The sequence below is a fragment of the Nyctereutes procyonoides genome, unplaced genomic scaffold, assembly GCF_905146905.1.
Source record: "Nyctereutes procyonoides isolate TBG_1078 unplaced genomic scaffold, NYPRO_anot_genome, whole genome shotgun sequence".
NCBI classification, from domain to species: domain Eukaryota; kingdom Metazoa; phylum Chordata; class Mammalia; order Carnivora; family Canidae; genus Nyctereutes; species Nyctereutes procyonoides.
In genome coordinates, this window is record NW_026575140.1 from 46,742,070 (window position 1) to 46,752,267 (window position 10,198).

Below are 10,198 nucleotides of genomic sequence, written 5' to 3' on the forward strand. Positions count from 1 at the left end.
ATCCGGAAGGCAGCAGGAAGAGAAGGGGTGCCAGGAATGAAGAAACTCTCCTCCACTGTGGCAGCTCTAACAGGCGCTACATGCATCAGAATCCAGAGACCACGCTAATGTCTCTGGACACCTCCTCACTTACGAGGTCACAGGTACGTGGGTGGATGGGACTGGATTTCACATCCAAGTGGATACAGTTCACATAGCAGGGGTCCAAGTGGCCAATACATGCTTTGGGAAGAGCCCCAGACCATCTGGGTCCTTTTTCTAGATCTGCCAAGAAACAGTTATAACTTCTGGGTGATGTTGACCTTGGACTCAGCTCTCAGGTGTCCAGTCACCCTTCTACAAAGTGCATTCGTACTCTCTCAGGGCAGCCATACTAAAAATGTAAGCCACTCATATGTCCTCAGAGGTCCATGGAACTGGAACAAGTCAACACACATGGTCATTCTCCCCATAGTTCCTTTGCCTGCGTTGATCACGACCACTACACGAGTCACACATGACCCATTTTATCAGCCTTACTCTGCAAATATGGGGTGGAAGTCCCGTTTTGAGCCACCCAGGCATCCCGAATGTTCTCTCTGTGAGGGTGGATGAGGAGAAAGGGATGTTTTACTATTATTTACTGATATTCTTCAAACCCTGAAGGATATTACCTGTGCACCTTGGTTTGGATAATATATTTCTTCTTAAAAATCATGCCATACATGCATATACATTCCAAGTGGGATTTAAATATAAACTTCAATATCATAAGCTTCAAGGAGAAATCAGAAACACACCTGTGACCCTGAGATGGGGAAGACCTTCAGACCTGTTATGGATTGAATTGGGTCCCCCCGGATTCCTATGTTGAATGCCCAATCCCTACAACCTTACTGCTATGTGACTATTGTGCAGATAGGGCCTTTACGTATGTCACAAAATTAAAGTAAGGCTGTTCAGCTGTGCTCTCACTCAGGATGACTCCCACCCCAATAAGAAGAGGAAACTTGGACACAGAAACAAAAACTAGAGACACCCGCACAGGATGAAGGCTGTGAGGACACAGGGAGAAAACGACCATCTGCACAGCACAGAGAGAGACCTCCTGAGAAACCAGCCGTGACCACACCTTGATCTTTGCTTCCAGGCTCCGTGGATGGGAGAAGACACATTTCTAGTTCTTAAGCAATCTGTGGCAATTTCTCTTCCTCCTCCTCCCTCCTCCCTCCTCCTCCTTTTTCTTCTCTTTAAAGATTTTATTTACTTATTCATGAGAGACACACACACACAGAGGAAGAGACATAGGCAGAGGTAGAAGTAGGCTCCGATGCGGGAGCCCGATGTGGAACTCGATCCCAGGATCACGACCCGAGCCGAAAGCAGATGCTCAACCTCTGAGCCACCCAGGCGCCCTCATGCAATTTCTTGAGGCAGCCCTAACCATCTAATATGGAAGCCTGACCCTGAAGGCCAAACTGTTGTGGGCTTTGCTACCCAACATTGTTAAAGGTGTATGCATGAAAGCATAAAGGGGAACTACAAAGCAGAATGGCTATTTGTAACCTGCTACAGAGTCTGATGTTCCTAATCCATACGACCTGCAAACCTATGATAAATTACACAAGTCCGCAGGAGAGTTGGCCCACTACATACCTACAAAGTACATATAAAGAAATACAAATGGCGGCTAGAAACCTAAGAACAAACATATGAGCTGCCAACTCTCTGAAAAACAGAATCTGAGATACTATTTTCTCTTCCAGAGACAAAAATCTTTTAACACAATAGGCTACACAGTTAACAGAGACTGGAGCGTTTGTCCACTGCAGATCTATATACTCTCCCTGCCTTCCCAGTAGCCCTTTGGTGGCACCAGTCAGATGGGCTTAGACATGATTTCAGTTTCACCTAGACATGCAAATTCTCGATTCTTGACATTTGTACTAGAGGTATACTATATTAAATATAAGAATGTTCACTCTGTTTGCCAACATACAGAATAACACCCAGTGCTCATCCCGTCAAGCGCCTAAAGCAAGGAAGTCTCTTTATTACTCAGCGCTAAGAAAAGGGGTAAACAGGGACGCCTGGGTGGCAGAGGGGTTGAGCATCTGCTTTTGCTCAGGGCGTGACCCCTTGTCCTGGGATCCAGTCCCTCATGAGGGTCCCCGCGGAGAGCCTGTGTTTCCCTCTGCCTATGTCTCTGCATCTCTCTCTGTCTCTCATAAATAAAGAGTTTTTAACAGATAATAATTAGGATAAACAAAGCCTCTAGTAGCTTTTATATCACGAAAATATTAAAACAGAAAGGAAACAACAAAATATGAGCAAAGATCATGTCTGGCAGGTAGATGTTTCTGAGTTGTTGAACTACAGGTGACTTTAAATTTTTCCTTCCCACATACTGATATCTTCAAAGTTTGCTGCATTAAATACATAATACTTTGGTAACAAGAGAAATGTATCAAAGCAGGTGCAGTAGACTCAGGAATACAAGGGCCAGGTTCTGGGTCGAGGCAGGAGCTGAGCACAGCCAGAGGTGAACTTTGTGTGGGCGTGAGGGCCCAGGAATCAGACCTGCCTCAGGGTGACTCTTGGTCCGTCACTTCTTGCATCTGTGATGGGGCCACGTACTAAAAGCACCCTGTCTCAGATTTGTCATCGAAAAAGCAGGGACAGTGGGGGAGCAGGAGAAAGAGTAGAAACATGTCTACAGGATTGGTCCCAAAGGGGCAGTACTTAGTTCTGCTTTCATGTTTTTGCATTTTATTGTTTCCTTGGGATAGAAGTGAACATTTTGAAAAAGTCAAACATATGTACAAAACACTTCTTTCATCCCTGGTCCAAATCACCCACTTGTCCCCTACATACTTAGCCTTTGCTCAGAAACAGGTAGGAATGTAGAGGAAGCATTATTTCCTGAATTAAGAGGGGACCATGTGAGGTGGAGTAAACTTGAGAACTTTGGAGCCATTTTTGAAGGACATTTTTGGAGAGACCAAACCCTCGAGATGCTTCTGTTACCCTGTTAGTAGGGAGACAGGATGGAGCTCTAAGACAGGCAAGAGTAAGTGAGGATGTGAAGTCGCAGAGAAGCTCGGAGGCAGAGAGAGATGTCATTGCACAGGAAGGCCCACGTCTCCAGTCCAGCGGACCCAGGAGACCCCGGCCTGTGCGGCTACACTGTCCGTCCTCACACTTGGTGATGAGCACCTGATCCTGTGGAGGTGGGACACGCAGCACCTACCGACTCCCAGTTCTGTAGAAAGTCTGCTCAGTCATGCACAGTGGTGACTGCGCCTCAAGCTTCTCTGACATCTTAACGGACAACACCCCGGGGCATTTGTGTATTGTTTCTTTCGGTCTTTCTATATAAGAAGCACCTTGTCCAGTAGCTCACTTCATCACTCAGCATCCTCAAGAGTTATCCGACCACTTCCCACACAAGAGTGGGGTTCGCAAGGGGTGATGCTTTGCCATAGTCCCAGCTGGTAAGGGGCCGACCCTGGACATTGCGAGTCTTGTGGTTAGTTTGTAGGTTTAACTGACCTTGGAGGGAGAGCAGTTTCCTTACGAAGCCCCAAGCAAAACGTGTATCATTGCTGACCTGGGAGTCAGAATTAAGCTCCTGTTCTGCAGCGTCCAATTATTTCACACCACACCTCAGGTGATCTTGTTCACAGCGAAGTTACTGTATATTCAGAGCGCTTGTTTCTGTGATGCATCCGAAAGCATGTGCCAAGGCAGCTCCGAGGCCCATGTGACTGCACCTCCAACACGATCTGAGCTTTGGGTACACACAGCTGCTTTCCACGGTGCCCACAGCCACCACCACTGCCGGCGGAGGTTGTTGGGGACGGCACAAGCCCAGCCAGAGTGCCCACCAGGTTTTTAGGAATCCGTGACCTTCCAAGAGGTGGCGGTGGACCTCACCTGAGAAAAGTGGGTCCAGCCAGCCACATCCCAGAGGAAGCTGTACAGAGACATGACGCTAGACCACATCGGTCAGTAGGTCCACGCGTGAGTCTGTCAACATTTATTTATTTGACAAAAAGCTCTTCGGAGCAGTTTTCACTTGCCCTCTACCCTGCCTCTTACACACTCATGGGCCATTTACAACTCCCTGAAGAGAGTCTGCTTCTGTACTCACTTCTATCTACTTGGTCCTTGCATGAGGACGTAGAGACCTGACCACAATATCTTTCTTGCTGCTCTGTCTCTCTCAGGCAGAGTGGTGCTGAGCACTCCCTGCATGCATCTGGCCGGGAAATGAAGAGGTGTGCTCCAGAGTCTCTAAGCAGCTTTTCTGCACCGTAGCCAAAGTGGATGGGGCACCACGGCAGGAGGCCTCGTAAACACTGTCCCTCTGAAACAGAGTGTAGGGTCCTGACTGAGCACCAGCACACACCTGCCCAATGTCTCTAGCCCAGGAGAGGTGTTCCTCCAGCTTGGAGGAAGGAACCTCCGGACTTCCAGGGTTGAACATGCTCTTCCTGCGCTCAAATGTCCACCTTGTTCCTCCTCCTGCCCTGAAGTGGAAGATCATGCACAGGTCTCAGCACCGAACTCAGAATCCATGGGCGCTGTTCTCCACAAGCAGGTTATCAGCTGTATGGGTCAGAGGGCTGCCATCTGGAGCCAGGAGGAGACGTGTGCAGGGAAGGAGGAGCATTGCTCAGAGTCTTGAGTCCACGCGGGCTCCTGGCTGCTGGTGTCAGTGTGGAGAGGGGCCTGGCCAGTGAGAAGACCGGACCAGGGTGACGTCACGCATAGACTTCCTTGAGGGAATGGTTCTTCTGTCATCTGGTTGAGGCCCATGGGTAAATCCCACCCTCCCACTAGTGTCAAAAGTCTTTGCTCTTGAGCCTCATGGTCTAACCTCCTGTATGGTCTTGAGCCTCAGGGCAACCTAGAAAGGGAGGGGTCTGAATGGGAAGTGCTATGTGAACGTCTCACTCCACTATTAACAGAAGGAGCTTTTCTCTGTGAAAGGGAACCACAGAAGTGTCACCACACATATACAAGGAAGCCTTTAGTCAAATATCCTAAGTTTAGATGACATGAGAGAACTGACACTTGGGCAGAGCCTATAAATCGTAGAAATGATGAAAGAATTTGGCCAGAACCTTCCCATACATACAACAAATACCTAATGCTGGAGAGGAATCTTAGAAGGAATGTGGGAGATCCTTCAGCCAGAGAGCTTGTCTATTCCTAAAAACCTGGCGTGCAAGAGAGTAGCACTAATTCCACAATCGCTCACGAAGAGGACTCAGTGAACATCCGTCCCTTCAACCACATGGGCTCAGTAACACAAGAGAGAAACCATATGAATGGCATCTACGTGGGAAACTGTTCAGAGCCATGACCTTCAGTGGCAAATGAGTATTCACTCTGGTGAGAAAGCCTATAGGACAACGGGAAGCCTTGATGTGCTTTTCTAAAGATTTTATTTATTTATTCATGAGAGACCCAGAGAAAGAGGCAGAGACACAGGCAGAGGGAGAAGCAGGCTCCATGTGGGGAGCCCGATGTGGGGCTGGATCCCAGGACTCCAGGATCACGCCCTGAGCTGAAGGCAGATGCTGAACAACTGAGCCACCCAGGTATCCTTCTTTAATGTTTGAACATAGCTTCTGCAAAGTGTGAAATTACATAGGTGGCTGATAGGATGTTTTTATTTAATGGAAATTGCTGCTCTAGAGAAACCATTATGTGATTAAAAGTATGGCTTTGGAAAACCCTGCTCTCCTAAACTCTATACGGAGACAGGAGGCAGAGGACAGCCAGCCAGTTTGAAAGAAATAGTGAACAATCGAGGGGGAAAAAGAAGGTAGAAAGGTGCTTGACTTGCTCATATTTCAGTATAGTGCCACTGTCCTCTGTCCTTTCCTTCCATGTTTTGTTTTCACCATAGCATAGAAGACATTTGTGGGATGCACAACACAAAAGAGCCAGATAACTGGATTTTTACTGAGCACTAGTTTTAAAGATTTTTTTATGTATGTAGAAATATGTGTATTTGAGAGAGAGGGGGAGAACGCAGAAGCAAGCGGCAGGGGGAAGGGGTCATCCGGAGAGCAGGAAGCAGATTCCCTGCTGAGCAGAGAGCCCCACATGGGGCTGGATCCCAGGGCCCTGGGATCATGACCTGAGTGGAAGGCAGGTGCTTAAGCAACTGAGCCACCCAGGCACCCCAAGCACTGGATTCAGAATAGAGAGTAATGTCCTCTCCCAAATGACTCATTCCAAGGAGAAATGTGGAGGGTTGTCGCCCTTCAAGTCCAGTATTGGTCTGTGCCGACCACCACAAATGTGGGTCCATGTGGGCCCCTCTGAACCTGAGGTACTGACCCGGCTTCCCTTCTGGGAGAAATTTGTCAGTGGCTGAAGTTGTCCCACTTTTCTTATATTCACCAGCTTGGAGGTACAGACTATTTTGCCTTTCACAAAAGAAAAATAACATAAGGCTAGCTCATGTTACAAGTAAGTGATTAGTGTGCCTGCGTAGGTGCACATAGACTCTTCTATAGGAGATTAGGAAAGGGGCTTTAAAAGCTTTATTTTATTCAGGGATTTTTAATCCATGACTATCTACCCATTTGTGACATTCCAGCTGTCCTAGATTTAGCCAGTGGAATGCCTTGCAAGCTTCCTCCTTGTCCTTTTGACAGGTTCCCATCGTGTTCTGAGCAGTTTCTACTTTCTGACAGTATGCTCCAGAATCATCTAGGACATCGCTTGCCCCAGATCTTTCATTTCTCTCAGGTGCTCTGGTATCTTTCAGTGGGGGAAGGGTACGCTCACTGCTCCCGGGATGCCATTGCTTGTAGGTCCTTTCAACGCATGAGTTAGGAAATTAGTATGAGTGTGTGCATGTAATTTTTTAAAATCATGGGTTTATACTAATCCTCCAATTTCAATCAAACACCAGCAGGCTCATCTTCACTTTTCCCCATTCCAGTTTGCATTCTCCTCCTCTCATGGAGGCAGCCCTGGCTACCCCAGAAACATTAAGAAAGGTATGCATTTATGCAACACTATAACCCCCCAAAATAGTTTCAGAATCTCCATACCCATTGTATAAAACAAAACAAAACTATCAACCAAAGTTTAAGATTTCTTTATAGATCTTTTTGTCCTTAGAGTATCTTCCACTGTGTAAGAACATATATTCAGTCTTGTTTTTGAAAGTCGCTTGAATTATTTATTTTTACTGTGTTCAGTTGTGTTACCATTGTGATACACAGGTTCATATTCTGTATTCAATTTTTATAGTTTGCTTGTTATACAACTTTATGTTTAGCTTTATTTTCAAACTGGTAAAAATGTTTACTTTGTCCAAAAGTCAAAATTACATTTCTGAAAGTGTAGTCTAAGAATTGCCTTCCAATCCCTATCTTATCCACACTATTCATCTACCCTTTATGGCAAAACGTTTTCATTAATTTCTCTTGTGTTTTTCCTGGATTTCTTTTTGAAAAAGTAAACAAATACATATTCATGTATACACACATATCTGTATCTAAATATGCTTAATCTCCTTCTTTGCTCAAAATGCACAATACATGGTGAGGCCTGGGGAAGTCCGAGTCAGCAGATCTCATAGACTGAACCCTAGGCCAGATGTAATGGATAAATGTTAATAAAGAGAAATGTGAAGTGCAAAAAAAATACACAATACATTTTGTATCACTTAACAGTATATCCTTAAAAAGTATTCCATTGGGCTTTCACGTGGAGGCGGGGAAGATTGGCCTACGGAAATGATCACCAAAACCCACAAAGGAGACCTGGCCTTGGGCTCCCAGAGAAAAAGAAGAAAAAGAAGAAGGTGGTCAAAGAACCAGAGACTCAATATTCAGTTTTAAACAGTCATACTTATTTCAGTGAGATCTGTTCCACAAAAGCCACATCCCCTTCAAAGAGTGTGGTCCTAGAGCAGGCATCTGAGATGCCTCTAGTGAAGAAAAAGAAGAAAAAGAAGGGCCATAGCACCCTCTGTGAGGAGTGCCTAGAACCTGAGACTGTGTTACGTGCTGGACAGACAGGGAAGTTGTCTAGCTCCAGGAAGCAGGCTCTTGGTTCATCTGAGTTTCAAGGTGGGGAGAAGAAAAAGAAGAGAAAGTCCTTATGGCCTCTGGCCATGCCCCCTGCCTCAAGAGTGAAGACCTCCCCAGACCCCAAAGAGGACGAGGAGGTAACCAGAGTTGGCAAGAAACCCAAAAAGCACAAGAAGGAGAAAAAGACCCAGGAGGCTACAGCCTCCTCAGCCAAGGACCCTTGGTTCTGTGAGTCTGGGGATGCTCTATATACACTTGTTCAGTGGGGAAGGATGGCGAGGAGCAGGCAACCTCAGGGCAGAAACGAAAGCAGGGGAGCCCCAGAGAATGCAATGTGAAGATGAAGAAGAAAAAGAAAATCCACCAGAAGGGAGATACTTCTCTAGGGCATCTTGAGTGCTCTAAGTCTGTAGAGAGAAGCCCTAGGAAAGGAAGTAAGAAGCCAGTCAAAATTGAGGCTCCAGAATATATCCCAATAGGACATAACCCCAAACCCCCTGCCAAGAAGAAAATGAAGTCCAAGAAAAAGAGCAGCCAGGGATTGAGGAACCAGCTCTGAAGAGGAATAAAAAGAAGTGGAAAGAGAGCAGAGTAGTGGGAGAATCTTGGGAAGAGGAGCCTGACACAGACTTAGAGGTGGTGTTGGAAAAGAAAGGCAACATGGATGAGGCGCACATAGACCAGGTGAGGCGAAAGGCCTTGCAAGAAGAGATCGATCGTGAGTCAGGCAAAACAGAAGTTTCTGAACCAAAGAAGTGGACAGGAACTCAGTTTGGCCAGTGGGATACTTCTGGTTTTGAAAACGAGGAACAGAAATTGAAATTTCTCAAACTTATGGGTGGCTTTAAAAACGTGTCCCCTTCATTCAGCCGCCCCTCTAACACATTTGGAAGGCCCAAACAGCAGGACTATGACCAGGCCATGAGCTGGAAGTACAAGCGTGGTGCTGGCCTCAGCTTCTCCTCTGCTCCAGACAAAATCTTTTATATTGACAGGAATGCTTCCAAGTCCATCAAGTTTGAAGATTAAAGTCTACTGTCTAGTCCTTCAAAACATCCAAAATTGCTTTTATTATTCAGTTATGCAGTTGGAAGCCATCTGACAACTGTCTCAAATCACACCTCTGCAGAGATTAAGGAAAACTATGCCCATGTGCTTGGATGAACTGGGGTCAGGGAGCTCATGTTTCAGAAGCCAAGAGGACATATGAGTGGCTGACACCTCCTGTTTTCTGTATTAAGATTCCATCCCTGTTTGAAGACATCAGCATATGTAAATAATAGCTGAATTTGCTGAGTGCTTAGTATGTGCCAGGTACGTACTACTGTGTTTCCCTTGCATTAATGTACTTAGTAATTATGAAATAGGTGCTATTATCCCCATCTTACTGATGAGGAAACTGAGGTTCAGGGATAAAGTAATAAAATTGCCTGGGTTCACTCAAAAAAAAAATATTCCATTGCGGGTATGCAGATGGCTTTCATTCCTTTTCACACATGCACGGTTTTCATTTTTTTAGATACAGCATATTTTATTCAACAAGACTTCTCAGCATGGACATTTTGGCTGTTTCAATATTTTGCTGTTGGGAACAATGCCGTTGTCATATGGTCCTATGCTGATTGTGGTTTTGGAGGTTTTTCATTTTGTTCTGTTTTTCATTTTTGTCTTTGCTTTTTTTATCCTTTGAGGTATAGTTTCGGGCTTATTCCTAGCAGTACAGTTGCTGGATCAAAAGGTAAATGCATTTCTGGTTTGGTTAAATAGTGTCAAGTCTTCCCCATGGCTGCTGCCCTGCTTTGCATTCCCAACAGCCGTGTGTGAGAGCAATTGTTGTACACATGTCACCAACAAAGGGTGTTGGGAAAGTCTGAGAGTGTTTGCCCATCTGAGAGGTGAGAAATGAGATTTTAGTATAGTTTTATTTTACATTCATAGTATTTTGAATGAATTCCAGTTCTTTAAGAGCTGCTTTTATTCACTGTTCCCCCCACCCCTTTTTTTAATGTCAGTTTTAAGAGCTGTTTTACATTAAGTAGATTAACCTATTTGAGTTACTGGCCGCAAATATTCTTTCAATTTTATTTGTATATTGACTTAGCTTATGGTGCTTTTTGCCCATATAGGAGTTTTTTTATTAGCACTTGTGCATT

The 10,198-nt window shown here is 45.5% G+C and overlaps 1 protein-coding gene across 1 annotated transcript; it reads left to right on the top strand.

The window, feature by feature from the left end:
- Nucleotides 1-7,748: 7,748 nt before the first annotated feature.
- On the top strand, nucleotides 7,749-9,074 carry LOC129497773 (lysine-rich nucleolar protein 1-like). The gene is given in 4 exon segments (XM_055306909.1): nucleotides 7,749-7,775; nucleotides 7,778-8,291; nucleotides 8,294-8,569; nucleotides 8,572-9,074. Coding segments are annotated over 4 exon segments (1,320 nt in total).
- Nucleotides 9,075-10,198: the final 1,124 nt, after the last annotated feature.